At 38.6% G+C, this 19388-nt stretch overlaps 1 protein-coding gene and 1 pseudogene across 1 annotated transcript in view; both read left to right on the top strand.

Moving 5' to 3' along the window:
* SLC25A12 (solute carrier family 25 member 12) overlaps positions 1-19388 on the top strand; it is a 104463-nt gene that overhangs the window by 7176 nt on the left and 77899 nt on the right. Inside the window, exon 3 of the mRNA XM_030323707.2 lies at positions 13923-14065. Coding sequence (XP_030179567.1) covers positions 13923-14065 — 143 coding nt within the window. The remainder of the gene's footprint in view (positions 1-13922; positions 14066-19388) is intronic.
* LOC115521494 lies at positions 15281-17368 on the top strand (annotated as a pseudogene).

Below are 19388 nucleotides of genomic sequence, written 5' to 3'. Positions count from 1 at the left end.
TGGGTTTGAGGCCTGCATAGGACTCTGTGCTGACAGCTCAGAGCCTGGAGCCTGCTTCAGATTCTGTGTCTCCCTCTCTCTCTCTCTTTCTGCCCCTTCCCCACTGGTGCGCTCTCTCTTGCGCGTTCTCTCTCTCTCTCAAAAATAAACATTAAAAAAATTAAAAAAAAGTGAGAATTTAGAAATTTCAGAATCTGAAGTTAAAAGAGGACTTCCCAGAATAAATTGGGTTGAATAAAGCCAATGAGAGTCTATGAGACACACAGAAGGGGATCTAAAGTTTTCTTATCTAAACTGTTAAGTGTTTTCACCAGTTTTTTAGAATTTAGGAATTGAAGATGATAGCCTTTATCTTTAGTATATTAGTATTTGCAATAAACTGTATAAAGTTTTCATTAAAAAAAAAAAGAGTGGTAGGGCACCTGGCTGGCTCAGTTGGTTAAGCATTTACTTTGGCTCAGGTGATGATCTCATGGTTGGTGACTTCAAGCCCCACGTCAGGCTCTGTGCTGACAGCTCAGAGCCTGGAGCCTGCTTCAGATTCTGTGTCTCCCTCTCTCTCTGCCCCTCCCCTGCTCACACTCTGTCTCTCTGTCTCAAAAATAAATAAACATAAAAAAAAAAGTGTTAGGCATTAAGGGCATACTAGCACCATAATGAGACTTTATCCTTGAGTCTGATACAAGGATTGAAAAGTAATTGAAAAGATGAGAAAATTAGTGTTATTAAATGTCATGTTATGTTCTACTACCAATCATATTTTTAATTGCCTACCATGTGCCAGGCATTGTGCTAGGTTCTACCTTTATAGAGTTGAGATAGAGGAGTTCAGTGAAAGTAACTCATTCTGGGTGGGGCTGAGACAGTAGCAAAGCCCACACATTAAAAACAAAACAAAACAAACTTCAGAAGGTGACAAGTCTAATAAGAAAACAAACAGAATGATGGAAAAGGCCATCACTTTTCAAGAAAGTGATCAGTAAAGACCCCTGAGAAGGTGGGACTAGAGATGAGACTATAAAGTGGGTAGAGAATTCCAGAGGGCTCACATGTGTAAAGGCCTAGATGTGGATAAGGGCTTGGTATGTTTGACAAACAGAAAGGAGGCCAGTATGTCCGAAGCATCAGTAAGTGAGGGAGTGAATGGCCAGTGAGAGATGGGACTGAAGGAGAGCCATATCAAGCAGGGCCTTGTTTGTAGGCTGCAGGGAAGAGTTTGGATTTTTTCACAGATTGTTGTGGAGACCACCAAAGGTCTTTCACCTTGGAAGTGGAATAATTGACATTAAAAAAATGTTTAATGTTTGTTTATTTTGGGGAGAGAGAGAGGGAGAGGGAGGAAGAAAGAAAGAAAATGAGCTAGGAAGAGGCAGAGAGAGTGAGAGACAGAGGATCCCAAGCAGGCTCTGTGCCAAAAGCAGAGAGCCTGATGTGGGACCTGAACTCACAAACCCAACCGTGAGATCATGACCTGAGACACCCAGCTGCCCCTCAATTTACATTAACAAAAATTTTTTTTAATGTTTATTCATTTTTGAGAGAGAGTGTGTGAGCGGGGGAGGAGGAGGAGAGAGAGGGAGACACAGAATCCAAAGCAGGCTCCAGGCTTTGAGCTGTCAGCACAGAGCTCGATGTAGGGTTCGAACCCATGAACCGTGAGATTATGACCTGAGCCAAAGTCGGACGCCCAACCGACTGAGCCATCTAGGCACCCCTCAATTTACATTTTAAATAGATCATATTGAAATGTAAACTTTTGGGGCACCTGAGTAGCTCAGCTGGTTAAATGTCTGATTCTTTTTTTTTTTTTTCTTTTTTTTTTCTTTTTTTTCTTTTTTTCAACGTTTATTTTTATTTTTGGGACAGAGAGAGACAGAGCATGAACGGGGGAGGGGCAGAGAGAGAGGGAGACACAGAATCGGAAACAGGCTCCAGGCTCCGAGCCATCAGCCCAGAGCCTGACGCGGGGCTCGAACTCACGGACCGCGAGATCGTGACCTGGCTGAAGTCGGACGCTTAACTGACTTCGCCACCCAGGCGCCCCTTAAATGTCTGATTCTTGATTTCAGCTCAGGTCATGATGTCACAGTTGTGAGTTCAAGCCCCATTCTCAGGCTCTGTGCTGTGCCGAACCTGCTTGAGATGGTCTCCTTTCTCTGTCTCTCTCCTTCTCCCCTGCTCACGCATGCACTCTCTCTCTCAAAATAAATAAATAAACTTAAAAAAAAAAAAAAGGAAATGTAAACTTCCTTACATGTTTCTATGCTTTCTTATGGATGACTGCTTTAATTAGACTGTGATTCTTCCAATTTAATTTCTTTCTGTCCTTAGGGTTCTTAGAACATCTTGAGTGGGGCCTCAGCTGACTCTTTTTCATCCAGGAGGCAGCAGAGTGTAGCTTGAGCCTGCAAGAGCTTTGTAGTCTGATCTGGATTTGAGTCCTTACTGGATGCCTTTTTGCTCTAGGACCTTAGGTATTTATACCAGTAAGTTTCCTTACCTAAGAAGGGATTATTACACCTAGCACATAGGGATGTTATAACAATTAAATGAGGTAATTTGTAAATGATGCCTGACACACGGAGCTTAGTTCCTTGGTCCCTTTTTTTCCTTCTAAGATGGGATGAGGACTTTTCTTTCGTGAATAAGATCTGAGTCCCTTATCTTTCCCAGGTAACTGTGCTGGACCTATAAAGTGACTAAAATATTAATGTGTGTTTATTATTATGTACATATAATCAGCTAATTACTCATATTGTTGAGACATATACCTGAAGATATTTACAAATCTCCACATTCAGAAATAAGAATAAGAAGTAATTTCTCTCAAGTTTGTAGGTTCTGAGAAGGGGTATAGCCATGGTCTAAGATAGACTGTGGATGATAACAGTTTTCTTTGGAACCTTCAACTGCTCAATCTGGATCAGAGAAGGACTAATAGTCTAACTGTAAGCTCTGAAATACCAAGACACAGATCTGAAAGAAAGACTTATAATTCATTCTTTATGTGTATAACTCAAAAAAAAAAATCATTTCCCCTTTCTGTCCAGCTCTCTTTTACTTAATAATACCGAAGTTTCTAAAGCATCATTCACCGAAATCAGTTCTATGGCTACTATTGGGCTTTTAGAACTGTGCTCTTGCTTACTTAGTCACTATTATGTCTCAGGCACTATTTTAAGTATTTTATATAAATCATTATAGTCAGTCCTCAAAACAACTCTAAAAGGTAGGAACCATTAACATTCTCATTTTACACTTGATCTTAGCCAAAAAGGCCGAGAAGCGATTAACATTCTCATTTTATAGGTGAAGAAACTGAGCCCTAGAAAGGTTAGGTAACTTGCTCAAGGTTATACAGTAAATAGAAGAGACTTGCTTTACATGTTTCAATGCAACTTGCCTTTCTAAGTTAATTTTGTTTGGGAGATACAGGTATGTTAGTATATATAGAATCACCTCATTATTTTTCTGTATCCTTTTAAAAAACCTTTTTAATTATGGAAAAATTTAAGCCTATATAAAGTTAGAGAAGATAGTATAATGAATTACCATATATCCGTCACTCAGCTTCATCAGCTCTTTTGGCTAATCTTGCTTCCTCGATATTACAGCTGCACTGGATTCTTTTGAAGCAATTCCCAGACATTGTATCGCTGCATATATGAATACTTTAGTATCTCGAAAAGCTACTGAATGATGACTTGATACTTGACGACTCTGAAAACCATCAAATCATAATTTGATTATTTCATGTAAAAATATTCCTTAATAATGTGGATTTCCATTCAGTGTTGAAGTTTCCCTGATGGTTTCATTTTTTTGAGTTGCTTTATTAAAATCATGATCCAAGACGTGTTCATACATTACATTTGGTTGCCCTTTCTCTTAAATCTTCTAATATTTTCCACTCCTTACCAGGAAAAAGGTGCTTCTTTCTCTGTGCAAAAATCTTGGTATTTAATTAAGGCTTACCAACCTTAAAGCATTCTGTCCCTCTAGGAGCTGCACCTTGATTGTCAAAGACATGATTTGCCCAGGCTTATAAATATATATGCTCCTTGTATGTTCCCATGGTTACTTAGACCAAGAGATTGAAGTATTTATTTTAAGAACAATGTGAATTAATTATTCAACTTAATCTGCCCTGAGAATCATTCTAGTTTCAGTTATTGAGTTCTCTGGGGTCATTATTTTATTTCCAAGGTTTTTGGAAACTTTGAGGGGAAAATTGTTTTGGTATACGTAGTTTATTATGGTAGCTTCAGTTGATTTCAGTGATTAATAAAGAGCTTATACCTCTCTGCTCTGTTAGGAATTACATTGTTTAGTCGCTGACAATAGGATTTGATATAATGGAAGGTAAAAATACATATATTAAAGCAAAAAGAAAAATAAGCACATAATATTTCATGGAGGCAAACTGAGTTAGAAAGGCAGACTTCTGAGAACCTTTTTTGCAAAATCCAATAGAAAGTTTTGTTTCTAGTGTATCTGAAATACGTGACTGAGAGTGCTAGTTAAAATTAGATGTATAAAATTGCCTTTTCCTAATGCATGTGTAGTTGATGTTAGTAAATATCGGAAAAAATTTGCATCACTAATTAAAATCTTTAAAAAAGTGGCTGTATGTATTAGAATTATTTTTTCTTATTAGAATATTAATTTATAATAAATTCCACATTGTACTATTGTAACAGGGTTTGTTGTGGTCTGCTCATTATGCAGAGTGCTTGTGTAGTGAAATGGCATACGTTCCTGGTTCCTGACTAAATTTGGTTTCTGTTAGGAGTAAGAGCCATGTAAGTGAAGGACAGCAAGAGGATTAGCTTCAGAAGCTCAGCTCTTCCATTGTTCCTGTAATTCACTTTTCTGTATGGGAAATGCTTTACATGATCTCTGTAGTTACTGAACTTTGTGGCATTGTCATGTGAGAGTTACTGAAATTGGAAGGATGTTAAGATCTGAAAATGTCAGTTCATCTCAGTTGGAACAAAGTCTTGGAGCAGCAGTCTGTTTTGACTCCTATTACAGCCACATGTTGGATGAGCAGAGATGAAGCTGGCTAGACCGGTTAGGACTGATTTGGTAAACCCAACAACAGTGGGAGCCAACCCCAAGGAAACCTTGGTTTGGAGAAAGATGAGGAGGTAGAACATTAACTCCTTCATGTTTGGGCAAAAGCAGAATAATTAAATAAGCAAGGAGGGAAATTTGGATCCTTTGCTTTTCTGTGTTTCTAAGCATTTTAGAGTAACTACAGTATTTCATTATGTGTTATTGGTTTTACAATTTCCAAGAACTTTGGTGTTCAGGATCTCATTTTTTCCTTATGTCAAGACCGTTAATGTTTCTATACCTTCTTATTAGAGAAGAGACTCAGAGAAGACTCAAGAAATCACAACTAGTTAATGGCACAGGGATTAGAATTTGTTTTTAGACCCTGGTTTCAGTGTCCAGCATGCCACCGTCTCTGAGTTATTTGGGGCAGGAACTATGTTTTTGTGATCTTTGCATCCCTGGTATCAGGCATAATGTCCAGCACACGACTGGTACTTAATAAATGTTTTTAAGTGAAAGCGAAATTACCTGGAAGATTTGATAATAGCAGATTTTTGGCTTAAAAAGTAATGCTTCTAAATATATTACTTGGTTTTGGTGTGCATACTTAAAAAGAAAATCCTTGATCTTGATACACTGTGTACTTTTTAAAAAGTAACCAGCCTTCTAGTTACAGGAGATCAGAATTTTTCTTTATAACCTCTGGAAAATCTTCTGGACATATAAAATATCAAAAGATCTGTTTTTGAACTTAAATCATTTAAACAGGTAATTTGTATCATTTAGACTATTTGGTTTTTTTACTCATTCGTGTCATTAAATTTTAAGTTAACCTTCTTTTTTCCCCTTGTACTCGATAGAAATCTAGGGTTGTGTGAAAACTCTTTGTAAAGTCTGCTTTACAGGTAACCTGCTATATGGGTTAAAGTTTGGCAAATCGTAAAGGAATTACTACTCTCCAACTTACTCCAGTCAAGTGAGACCTTAATATGTTGATCTGTTGGCTGGATAGGCAAAACACTTGGAGATAACATGATCTCATTTGGAGCTAGAGGTAGTTCTGTGTAAGTGCAATAGTGCAATTATATATATCTGTATGTGAAACCCTGCCATCTTTTATCAGCAATCAATGTATAAAGATTCTGATCTTTCGTCGAGATCCATTTCATTTCTCAAGCTTTATAATGTCAAGACTTTTTCAAGCACATGTGAACTATACTCAGTGTAAACTTAAATATTTCTGGAAATGTCAAAGCTATGTGTACTTTTACATTCAAATACTTGAGTTGGATTTGGAAAGTTTCGTCAAGAAAATAAATCACCTATTTTTGTTTGGATACTGTCAGCTACTTCTTGTCAATGTCTTTCATGTGTCCTTGACTTCCTGCCCAAGAGAGATTTACAACTGCTTAAGAGACATCTTTGAAATGGCAAATGATTAACTCTAAAGTTATTTGGAGTATGGATATAATATTTGGTTAATTTCATTTGAAGTCATTTTTGTTCCTCCTTTGAAATGACAGGAACAAAATGGAAATATTATGGAACTATTAAGTTGACATATTAGGTTTTTAGAATAATTTAGCATGGGAGACCCAAAACTTTGTTTTAATTTTCTTTTTATTCTTTTTAGTATAAACATGCAAGTCATTTTGGTTAGCAGAAGGAGAAGGTCTCAATATGGCCACCTAATCTTTTCTGATTTCTAGCCTTCTGTGTTACTGTAGGCCATGTTTACTTCGTTGAAAACATTATTGTCCAGCAATTAAAATAAGCATTGAAAGTAATGAAACTATTTAAATGAGTCATTCTTATTTTAAAATATACTTTTTGTTTAAATAAATCACCTGTTTTTGAGGTATCTGCTTTGCTTTGTTAACATAATACCTACAATGTTTTAGCATCTTGACTGACTGTGGGTAGATTCTAGTTTCTGTTCTACACTCCCTCTTCTGTCTGTTCAGGCAACAGACTCACTGACATTGCCAAGTAATTGTCTGTAATTTAATGAGTTAATTAGTTAACTGTCTCCTGGAGAAGTCAAGTACTGACTCCTTATGGATGAAGACTTTTTTTCCCCTCTGAGCTATATGCTTTATCTTTCAGTTAAAATCAAGTTAGAGTAGGAGAGTTGGGGGAAAACATTAGCAAAATACCTCAGGGTAATTGATTCTTTGGCATCATTTATAACCCCAGATACTGGCAAAGCCTGTTCCAGTACTTGTCAACAAAAGCATTTGTTTTCCTTGTTGGCTGCTGTGCTAGTGGTTTGTGCTAAGGCTATTTCCTGATAGTTTTATTTCCTGATAGTTTTAAAGTCAAGATTGTTGTGAAATCCTGGTGATTCTGTAGGTACAGTTTACTCTGTGTGTATGTGTGTGTGTGTGTGTGTGTGTGTGTGTGTTCTGTGTGTATAGTGGTGGTAGTCCTGGCAGTCAAATTCAGGTATTAGTATTAGATATTAGGCACCTATGTGGCAAAAATAAATGGAGAATTAGTTGCTGCATTTTGTTAATACTAACTGAAATGTTTTCATATTCTCTCTTTTGAGAATTGACATCTGATTACAGAAAGCAAGCAGCAAAAAAAAAAAAAAAAAAAAAAAAAAAAAAGAAAGCAAGCAGCAAACAGTTGTGAAGAGAACAAAGATCTCCATAACCCATCTCTAGTGTTTTTTTTAATTTTGCATTTTGTGTTTTGCTCTTCCTTCTTTTAAATTTCTCATAAGAGTCAGGCCAGGATTTTTTGACAAAAGATGTGAGCATTCTTATAGTTCTTTATATACGATATGCATATGTGTGTGTGTGTGTGTGTGTGTGTGTGTGTGTGTGTATAGCTGAATTGCTTTTCAACAAGACTGAAATTGAAAAAAGTAAGATCTACAGAACAATGTTAATTAATAATTATGTTATCATTTGTGTAAAAAAGAGAAATGGGTAAGAGTATTTATGCACATTTGCATGTGTATACATTAGCATGTATATGCATATATTTCATATATGTATAATCATTTATGCATAAAACATCTCTGGAAGGACAGACAAGAAATTGATTGCTTCTGGGGCGCTTGGGTGGCTCAGTTGGTTGAGAGTCTGACTTTGGCTCACGTCATGATCTCTTGGTTTGTAGGTTCAAGCCCTGCATCAGGCTCCCTGCTATCAGCACAGAGCCCCCTTCAGATCCTCTGTTCCCCTTACTCTGCCCCTCCCCAACTTGGGTGTGCTTACGCTCTCTCTCAAAAATAAACATTAAAAAAAAATCCAGAAATTGATTCCTTTGGAGGGAGACAGAGAGAGAATCTTAAGTCAGGACCCTGACTAGGGCTCAATTTCCACAACTCTGGGATCATGACCTGGGCTGAAACCAAGAGTCAGGCACTCCACGGACTGAACCACCCAAGTGCCCCTGAATTTTTAAAAAAATGTTTATCTATTTTTTTAAATAGATTTTTTATTGAAAGAGAGAGACAGTGGGGAAGGGGCAGAGAGGGAGAGAGAGAGAATCCTAAGCAGGCTCCACACTGTCAGTGCAGAGCCCAGCACAGGGGCTGAACTCACAAACCGTAAGATGATGACCTGAGCCGAAACGAAGAGTCAGATGCTTAACTGACTGAGCTACCTACCTAGGTGCCCCAATGTACTTTTTGAATTTTGAATGGTATGACTGTAACACTATTAAAATCATCTTTAAAAAGTCATTAGCAAGGGGTGAAAGTACCCATTGTTTTTTCATTTGCACTCCCACCACCTTGGTTCAGGTCTCATCCTCTTTCACCTGGATCTTCAGTAGCTGACACTTGGTCTCCCTGCCCCCAGTCATTTTCTGTCTTCTCCAAATCATCTTTTACATTGCCACAAGAGAGAGCACAGGTCAGATCATGTCTCTGTCATCCTCTAAAACTTTTAGTGGCATCCCATTACCCACAGAATGGAGTTCAGACTGTTCAACTTAGCATTCAAAGTCTTCCATCATTTGATCTCAAACTGCCTTTGTCTTTTCCATTTCAACTTCTACATCTTTGCTTTGTTGTTGTTGTTTTTGTTTTTTAGTTTATTTATTTTTAGAGAGAGCATGAGCAGAGGAGGGGCAGAGAGAGAGGGAGAGAGAGAATCTCAAGCAGGCTCTGTGTTGTCAGCAAGGAGCCCGATGCTGGGCTCAGTCTCATGAACCACGGGATTATGACCAGAGCGGAAATCAAGATTGGGATGGTAACTGACTGAGCCACCCAGGCGCCCCTGCTTCATATCTTTGTATGCCCTCTCTTTATTAACATTTGTGTCTCCAACTAGTTCTCTCCCTCCAAAAAAGAGAGAATAATTTATTTTAACATCTCTGTATTCACATTTTTTTAAAACCTTGTAGACCCTTTCTGTCTGTTGCAGTTAAAATCAAATTTTACTTTCAAGGCCTATTCTGAACATACTCTCTCTTTCCTACTGCAGCCCCATTCCACCTGTCCTTAGAACGAGCCACTCCTTTTTGGATCCTATAGTACATTTCTCATACCATTGTTTGGCACTCATAATCTAGTGAGTTTTTGACTTGTCAGTGGCTTTAAATTCTATTTTTAGACTTCCTTGTGTTGATTCCTCTTTCCAGTTGCAGTAGTCTTCCTGACATTGTGCCTTTCCCCACTCCTGCCTGTTCTTAACTCTGTGGTTTTCTGATCTTGGTAAAACATGTAAGATTATGAAGGATATTGAGGAACACAGAATAGAAGAAGTAGTCAACAATAATTGGTAGAATCCATTCACTATTAGTATTAATACCATACAGTTTATTTTTTTTTTATCCTATATTTGCATACTTATTGTTTTGAAATGTCAAAGATCATTTAGTCTTAATTTTATAGATGTGTGATATATATAGAATCCTGGGAGGAGAATGGAGTTGTTGAGCCAGAACTTAAACTTAGGACCATTTCAGCAATGACTTTTATAGAATGTAAAGTGAACATGACTTTATCTTGGGGTGATATTTGTTAGGTGCTTTTGGGTAGTACAAGTTAGTAAAAATATGTATACCTGTGTGCAGGCTGATCAAGCATTTGCTATGATAGCCTCTGTGGGGTTTTCTAGAATATGACAGAGGAAACATTTTTTATTTATTTCTCCTCTTGTTGAAAGAGCTGGTTGCTTGGTTTAGTCAGATTCACAAATGAGAACATTTGAAATGCTTAACCAAAAAGCAAACCAACAGTCCTTTTCTGTGATCCTTCCCATCCTTGTCTTATTTCCTAGAAGCAACCACTTCTTTTTTTTTTTTTTTATGAATATAATTTATTGTCAAATTGGCTTACATACAACACCCAGTGCTCATCCCAACAAGTGCCCTCCTCAATGCCCATCATCTACTTTCACCTCTCCCCACCCTCCCATCCACCCTCAGTTTGTTCTCTGTATTTGTGTCTCTTGTGGTTCTCCTCCCTCCCTCTCTGTTTGTAACTGTTTTTTTGCCATTCCCTTCCCCCATGGTCTTCTGTTAAGTTTTTCAAGATCCACATATGAGTGAAAACATATGATATCTGTCTTTCTCTGACTGACTTATTTCACTCAGCATAATACCTTCCAGTTCTACCCACATTGCTGCAAATAGTACGATTTCATTCTTTCTCATCGCCAAGTAGTCGTCCATTGTATATATAAACCACATCTTCTTTATCCATTCATCAGTTGATGGATAATTAGGCTCTTTCCATAATTTGGCTATTGTTGAAAGCGCTGCTATAAACATTGGGGTACACATGCCCCTATGCATTAGCACTCCTGTATCCCTTGGGTAAATTCCTAGTAGTGCTATTGCTGGGTCATAGGGTAATTCTATTTTTAATTTTTTGAGGAACCTTGACACTGTTTTCCAGAGCGGCTGTACCAGTTTGCATTCCCACCACCAGTGCAAGAAGATTCCCGTTTCTCCACATCCTTGCCAGCATCGGTAGTTTCCTGAGTTTTTCATTTTAGCCACTCTGACTGGTGTGAGGTGATATCTCAGTGTGGTTTTGATTTGTATTTCTCTGATGATGAGTGACGTTGAGCATCTTCTCATGTGTTTGTTGGCCATCTGGATGTCTTCTTTGGAAAAGTGTTCATCTCTTCTGCCCATTTCTTCACTGGATTATTTGTCTTTTGGGTATTGAGTTTGATAAGTTCTTTATAGATTTTGGATACTAGCCCTTTATCTGATACAGAAGCAACCACTTCTAACTCTTAACTATTTGGTATTTCCCTTCATATTTCTATACTGCTATTTCTAGATATTATTGACTTTCTATGAGAGTAGTTGAGGACTTCCTTACACTACTTCCTCCTCCATTCTTCTTCCTCCATTCCTCTCAGTATGTTTATCATTGTTATTAAATTAATATCTGGTATCTATATTATTATGACCGTGAATACTGTTTATTTGAGCCAAGTCATGTATTTCCTGTTTTTATACAACAAAACTGCTTTTTCGTAATTTACTTTCTGATAGAGTTAAAAATTATCTAACTTTTCATTTACTTAGCAACTTGTGTACCTCATACAAATTCATTAATTTAACAAATATTTACTGAGTGCTGGGGCACCTGGGTGGCTCAGTCGGTTAAGCATCTAACTCTTTTTTTTTTTTTTTTATTAAAATTTTTTTTTTCAACGTTTATTTATTTGTGGGACAGAGAGAGACAGAGCATGAACGGGGGAGGGGCAGAGAGAGAGGGAGACACAGAATCCGAAACAGGCTCCAGGCTCTGAGCCATCAGCCCAGAGCCCGACGCGGGGCTCGAACTCACGGACCGCGAGATCGTGACCTGGCTGAAGTCGGACGCTTAACCGACTGCGCCACCCAGGCGCCCCAAGCATCTAACTCTTGATTTCGGCTCAGGTCATGAGGTCAAGCCATGGCTTGGGCTCCGTGCTGTGAGGGGAGCCTGCTTGGGATTCTCTCTTTCCTCTCTCTGTCTCTCTTTTTCTCTCTCTCTCTCTCAAAAGAAAAAAAAAAAAAGGTTTGCCAAGTGCCTACTGTGTGCCAAGCATTATTCTTGGTGTTTGGGATACATCAGTGACCAAACTAGACAAAGATTCCTTCCTTTGTTGGGAGATAGACAGTAAACATAATAAAGAAGTAAAATACATAGTGTGTTAGAAAGTGATAGCTGCCGAGGGGGGGAAAAGGCAATGTAAGGGGGATTGGGAATATAGGTGCAGGCATGGGTTATAATACTAAATAGGGTGATAAGAATAGATCTCATTGAGAAGGTGACATTTGAACAAAGGTTCATACTCCTCCCCATGTTATTTTTCATTTAGCCAAATGCCTTGGATAAGCATTCCGTTTTTCCCAGTGGCTTTCCTTCCTGGAGCCCTTCGTTTGCTCCCTGCCAGGACTATGTACTCTAGAGGCCTGCAGCACAATTGTTGTCTTGGGATTTCTCTTGGCCACTTTTCTGTATTGGGTCATCTGATTTTTGTATCCCACTTGGTTCATGCCTTCATTTTGTTGGAGCAGATTCTCCTATAGCTTCCTGAGGAGGCACATGGCAAGAGAAAAAAGTATTGAGAACATGGATATCTCAAAGTACTTTTAACCTACCCTTATAATTGATTCAAAGTTTGGCTCAGTTTAGAATTCTAGGCTGCAAATCATTTATCTTAGAATTTTCAAGGCCTTACTGCATTGTCTTCAAGCTTCAGTGTTTCTGTTGAGGAAGCATTGGTGCCCGTGATTCATAATTCTCTATAAGTGACCTTTTTTTCTCTCTGAAAACGTGTAGGATTTTCTCTTTATACTGGTGTTCTGTAATTGTATGATGATGGGCCATGGCCTGGTGTAGGTTTTTGTTTGTTTTACTGTGTTGTGCTTGGCACTTAGCCCTTGTATTCTTCAATTCTGGGAAATTTTCTGATGTTACTGCTTTGATAGTTGACTGAAATAGCTAAATTGATCAGCTGCAACCTGAAGAGGAGAGCTTTGGTTGTGTTTGATCATGCCATAGTGCGTAAAACCCTTAAAATAGTGAGGTCTTTATTTGACAGGCAGATTCTACTATTTTATTTTTAAAAATTAATGACCTAAAAGCAGAATATTTTTGTTTCTTTTCTCCAGCTACTGGAATGTAGAACAAATACCTGTGATGGAAGGTCTTGTGTGTTTGTCATACTTTTCTCATTCGTTTTGTTTTTAAGGTTTGGCAGCCTGTGTTCTCCTGCTGCTCCCCACTCTTGTAGGTGGGAAGCCTCTGGGAGTCTACACGTGTCACCTTCTCACTCTCAGGTCTTAGTCACCTTGGGTGCCCTTTCACCTTTCTTCATCTTTCTCGTATTTCGTCTCTTACATATTATATGTTTAGTTGAAATAAAAGTCACATGAGACAAAATTCTCCATTTTAACCATTTAAGAGTACACTGCAGTGTTTTTTTTTTTTAGTATATTTACAGTGTGCCGCCATTGCCACCATCTAATTCCAGGACATGGTCGCTGCCCCCAAGAAAAACCCCATATATGTTAAAGCAGTTACTCTAATTTGCCCTCCTCCCAGTTCCTGGCACCTGTGCCTCTGCTGTTTGTCACTGTGGGTTTGCCTCTTGTGGACATTTCATGTAAATGCGGTCATACGATCTGTGGCCTCTTGCCTTTGGCTTCTTTAACTTGTAATGTTTTCAAGGTTCATCCATGTTGTGGCATGTGTCAGTACTTTGCCAGTGTTCTTAAATCTGGCTCTGAGTGTTTGTTTTTCACTGTCCAGAGGAAAATGCACTATCCTGCATTTATTATCTTTATTTTGATTTTGATACTGTCCTTTATATACCTTTTCACAAAATGTTTTTGGCTACAACATGATGTTGAATAATTTTAATTTTAAGTATACATTATTTATTTTTTAGTATGCCAGTACTGAGGTTGATGGAGAGCATTACATGACCCCAGAAGACTTTGTCCAGCGCTATCTTGGACTGTATAATGATCCAAATAGTAATCCGAAGGTCGTGCAGCTCTTGGCAGGAGTAGCCGATCAAACCAAGGATGGGTAAGAACCTTTATACATTTTTTGAAAATGAATGTTCTGCAATATCTTACTAAAAAATAGGAACACCCTAAGTTTACCTATGACCACCTGGAATTTTAATATTAATAAACCTTTATCTTTTCTTAGAAGTTTATAAGAAGTATTACTTGCTGCCATTATCCAAGGATTGGGCAAAACTAGCATTTGTTTCTTGGTTTTTTTTTTTGGAAGTAAACTATATATGGAGAACCATATTTTGTATTGAATAATCTGAACAGAATGGTTTTCTTTCATTCATTCAACAAACATTGAGTACCTACTATGTTTTCTAATGTTCTAAGGACTGGAATTACATCAGCGAGTAAAGTGATAAATGCAAAAGCAATACAAAAATTTAAAAAAAAAATTTTTTTTTCAACGTTTATTTATTTGTGGGACAGAGAGAGACAGAGCATGAACGGGGGAGGGGCAGAGAGAGAGGGAGACACAGAATCGGAAACAGGCTCCAGGCTCCGAGCCATCAGCCCAGAGCCTGACGCGGGGCTCGAACTCACGGACCGCGAGATCGTGACCTGGCTGAAGTCAGACGCTCAACCGACTGCGCCACCCAGGCGCCCCAAGCAATACAAAAATTTAAAAGTAAATTATAGCATGTTAGGTTAGAAGTGCTATGAAGAAGAATGAATCAGGGAAGAACTTAGTAGTATTTATTAATTTATCTGTCTACTCATTTATTTGACAAACATTTATTGAACAACCACCATTAGCCAGGCACTGTTGGGCCTTAGTAATACAAACATAAATAAAATGGGGTTCTATAAGGGAAGGGAAGCAAAAATAATATAAAAACAGGGAGGGGGACAAAACATAAGAGACTCTTAAATATGGAGAACAAACAGAGGGTTACTAGAGGGGTTGTGAGAGGGGGTATGGGCTAAATGGGTAAGGGGCATTAAGGAATCTATCCCTGAAATCATTGTTATACTATATGCTAACTAACTTGGATACAAATTAAAAAAATAAATTAAAAAAAAAATGGGGTTCTTGGCCTTAAGAAGAAACTCATGGCCTAGTGAGAAAAAGGATGAGTGAACAAAGAAAAGAATACTTTGGGTATAAGATGCTGTAATAGAAGTATATGAAAGATACAAAGGACACCCAAGAAGGCATAGTTAACTCTGTTTTGGGTGGTCAGGACAGCATCATAGAAGAGATACTTGAGTGAAATCTGGCAAGATGAACGGGAAGTTGCTGGTGGTTGGATAAGCTGGGAGAATTCCAGGAAAGGGAATAGCAGTGGTGTGTGTGTGTGTCTTGGGGAGTGACATTGAAAAGGTTGTGTTACATGTACCTTGGTGTGGCTGTGGTTTTGCTTTGTTACTCTTGGAATTGTGGTTGAAGTGGAACTGGGGACCGTCTGTGCTAAGCTTTGACTGTATCCTGTAGGCTCGTGACTTAGTCTTGGAGGTATTTTTAGCCTGGCAGTGTATGGGTGTGTGCAGTCACAGAAATAGCAAGGTGCATCTTACTAGAGTGTCACTTTACTCAAGGGGAAAAAGCACACCGTTTTTAAGTTAAGATCAAATATGACTGTATTATAGAACAAATGGAGTATTCTTATGAATTATAAAGAAAATTTTTTCTTGCTTTGTGAGTTCCAAGCTACATCCTCAGGCCTTCGAAGGCCCGGGTTCTTTCTCCTACCTGTAGAGGTAGTTGTGTGAAAAACTAGGCAATGAGGAGTTGTTAAAAGTTATTTTCCATAGGGTGCCTGGGTGGCTCAGTTGGTGATCCCAGGGTTGTGGGATCGAGCCCTGCAACAGGCTCCATGCTGGGTGTGGAGCCTGCTTGGGATTCTCTCTCCCTCTGCGCCTCTCCCTGACTCATGCTCCCTCTCTCTAAAATTAAAAAAAAAAAAAAAAAAGATACTACTGCAGATATGATGAGATTTTTTTAAAAATGATAGGTTGAAATAGGGCAAGATTTGCATGCAATGAAATTCGTTTAGGAGACTGTTATAAACTAGAGACTATATTGTAAACTAGGAGACTATAGTTAAACTAGAAATGTTGATATCTAAGTTCTTTGAACCTAGGGTTAGTATTCATATTTTCCCACAAAATCTAGTATAGTGCATGAAATTTGAATATTTTATATCTTAGATAAAGATTTTATGTAATTTGTCAGTGGTAGATGTTGGGGAACTTGCATACATTTCGTGATTAGTCTTTTAAAAAGTCAAATCAGGGGTGCCCAGATGGCTCAGTCGGTTAAGCATCTGACTTTGGCTCAGGTCACCATCTCACGGTTTGTGAGTTGGAGCCCCATGTCAGGCTCTCTGCTGTCAGCGCAGAGCCTGCTTTGGATCCCCTGTCCCCTCCCCTTTCTGCCCCTTCCCCGATTGTGCGCGTGCGCACTCTCTCAAAATAAATAAACTTAAAAAAAAAAAGTCACAACTAGGTTCCCAACGGTTTGGTGGCAGCGTTGCAGACGCAGATCTTTGTGGAGACCCTGATGGGCAAGACCATCTCCCTCGAGGTTGAGCCCAGTGACACTAGTGAGAATGTCAAAGCCAAAGTCCAAGCCAAGGAGGGCATCTCGCCTGACCAGCAGCGTCTGATTTTTGCTGGCAAACAGGTGGAAGATGGCTGCACTTTAATTCGACTACAATACACGGAAAGAGTCCACCCTATACTTGGTGCTTTGCCTGCAGGTGGCGTCATTGAGCCTTCCCTCTGCCAGCTGGCCCAGAAATACAACTGCGACAGGATGATCTGCCACAAGTGTTGCACCCCTGTGCAGTTAACTGCCGCAAGAAGTGTGGCCACACCAACAACCCACGCCCCAAGAAGGTCAAATAAGGCCTGTCTACCGGCTCTTCCTTTACTCGCAGGGATGCCTTCTGCCCAAGACCCAGGGCCCTGGGACTTCAGTAAAGTGTCCCTTTCATTGAAAAAAAAAAGTGAAATCAGCTGATAAGCTATGATAAACCACTTAGTCATTGGATTTCTTAACAGTGATTAGACAATAATGCATATGAAAATTATTTTTAATCAGAATTCGTTCTTCAAAATTATTAAAGGTAACATATATATTTAGCTCTTTTAAAAACTAGGATGGTATTTGTTGTCATTAATTTGGCCTGAGACCTGCTTTCAGAGTACCCATATCTTCTCAGATGCTTCTTTTGTGACCATTTTTGCTCATCTATCTCAGTAAGTGTGTTTGTTTTGAAGCTTTTTGTGGTTCTCCCAGACTCTGTTGCATTGTTGATGTGGTTGAATGGAATCAAGGGTTTAAGTTGCCAGAGTAGAATAGATCAAAGATGGGTTTTGGCTAGGAAAGTATCTGATAATGTTAATAGTGTTCACTTAAAGACAAATCTATTTCTCTTTGTAAAAGGTAAATCTTTCCTATTTCAGATTTTAAAAACTTCTTAAGCTTCCTTTTTCCTCTCTTTGGAATTAGTCAGATTGGGTTCTGTAGGAAATCTGATTCAAAGAGCTAGATCACATAGGGTACCTGCATGGTTCAGTTGGTTAAACATCTGTCCACCCATCGGACTCTTTATTTCATTTCAGGTCATGACCTCACAGTTTGATTCCTGAGATGGAGCCCCGAATTGGGCTCTGTGCTGACAGCGTGGGGCCTGCTTGGATTTCTCTCTCTCTTCTTTCTCTGCCCCTCCCCACACTTGCACGCTCACTGTCTCTGAAAATAAATAAACATTAAAAAAAACAGATCATAAAAATTATCAGTGAGTTTATGAAACATATAGGTAATTTCTAAAAGCAGAGAAAGCTGGAATTTTCTAGAAACACAGCAATTCTTAACCTCTTATTCATGGATAGTCTTCAGGGGTTCCTGAAGTTGCTGAAATATCATGCAAAATGAGTGAATTTGTATCTGCGTTTTTCTCGGGAGAAATCCCAGGTTTTCAGAAGGACCTGTGACTTCAAAAAAGGTTAAGTATCATTATTGAAGTTTCTTTAATACTTGCAATGGAAGATGGAGTGCCTGGGTGGCTCGCTTGGTTAAGTGTCTGACTCTTGATATTGGCTCGGGTCATGATCTCACCATTGTGAGATCGAGCCCTGCACTGGGCTCTGTGCTGAGCGTGGAACCTGCTTAGGATTCTCTCTCTCCCTCTCTCTCTGCCCCTCCCCTGCTCTCTGTCTCTCTCTCTCTCTCAAAAAAAATAAAAAAAACCTTTAAAAAAATACTTGTAATTCAAGAAAATGAAAGGTTTTTTTAATTTTTTTAATTTTTTTTTAATGTTTATTTATTTTTGAGACAGAGAGAGACAGAGCATGAATGGGGTAGGGTCAGAGAGAGAGGGAGACACAGAATCCGAAGCAGGCTCCAGACTCCTAGCCGTCAGCACAGAGCCCGACGCGGGGCTCAAACCCACGGACCGTGAGATCATGAACTGAGCCGAAGTCGGACGCCCAACCGACTGAGCCACCCAGGCGCCCCAAGAAAATGAAAGGTTTTGATGATGTTTAACTTATTCCAAGTAGTCACTCTTGTTCATTTAACATTTAAGGAAAATGAGGCCTAGAGAGATTGATTGATTTGCCCAATAACACAAAATTCTCTTAATTTTTAGTCCATTTTCCTTCTTTAATCATTTTTTTAAAAAATGATGTTCTCTTTCTTCCCCACTTTCTGTTTCCCACTCCTTTACCAAGGACAGTGATCAAAGATTAGAATAGTGTATGTAGTTGGTACATTTTTTTATAGCCCCAAGAGGTATTCCTTGGTTCTGTTGTAGTTTTTTTTTTTTTTTTTTTGATGAGAGTCTTATAATTTGAAGTAGCATCACATAGGTTGTTTATAATTATCAAAACCAAATCTTAATAGCACTAGTATACAGAGGTCTAAGTGATTTAATTAGGTATGTGGGAAAAGCAGGTTTGAGACAGGTCAATACCATACCTTTTTGTACCCTGGACCGCCTCACCCTCTGCTGCATGTTTTCTTAGCATGTAAACCACCCCCTTTCTCCTCTTCCGCATTCCTTTTCCTCCAATAGATAGTAAAATAAGCAGGAGTGTTTTGATATAGGTGTTTGTTGTGCAGAACCATGTAGAAGCAACATTGTATGGTATAAATAGCATGATGGGTTGTCTAAAGTAAAAGTCAGTCAAATGTTATTTGTGAAATTGTGGCTTAAACTTTGAAATTGTGCTTTTATAATGAAAGGCAAAATGATTTTATGCATTAAATGAAGATTTCAGGAACTATTCTTGTGTGATATAATCTAAAGTGTTTAGACAGTTGCTTGTTTGAAGCTGTAACTTCTAGAATTATAGTTTCTATATTTAGCTCTGGCCAGAATTTC

This window comes from Lynx canadensis, chromosome C1, assembly GCF_007474595.2.
Source record: "Lynx canadensis isolate LIC74 chromosome C1, mLynCan4.pri.v2, whole genome shotgun sequence".
NCBI classification, from domain to species: domain Eukaryota; kingdom Metazoa; phylum Chordata; class Mammalia; order Carnivora; family Felidae; genus Lynx; species Lynx canadensis.
Note: the sequence above shows the minus strand (reverse complement) of the source record. Positions and strands in the feature narration are given on the sequence as shown.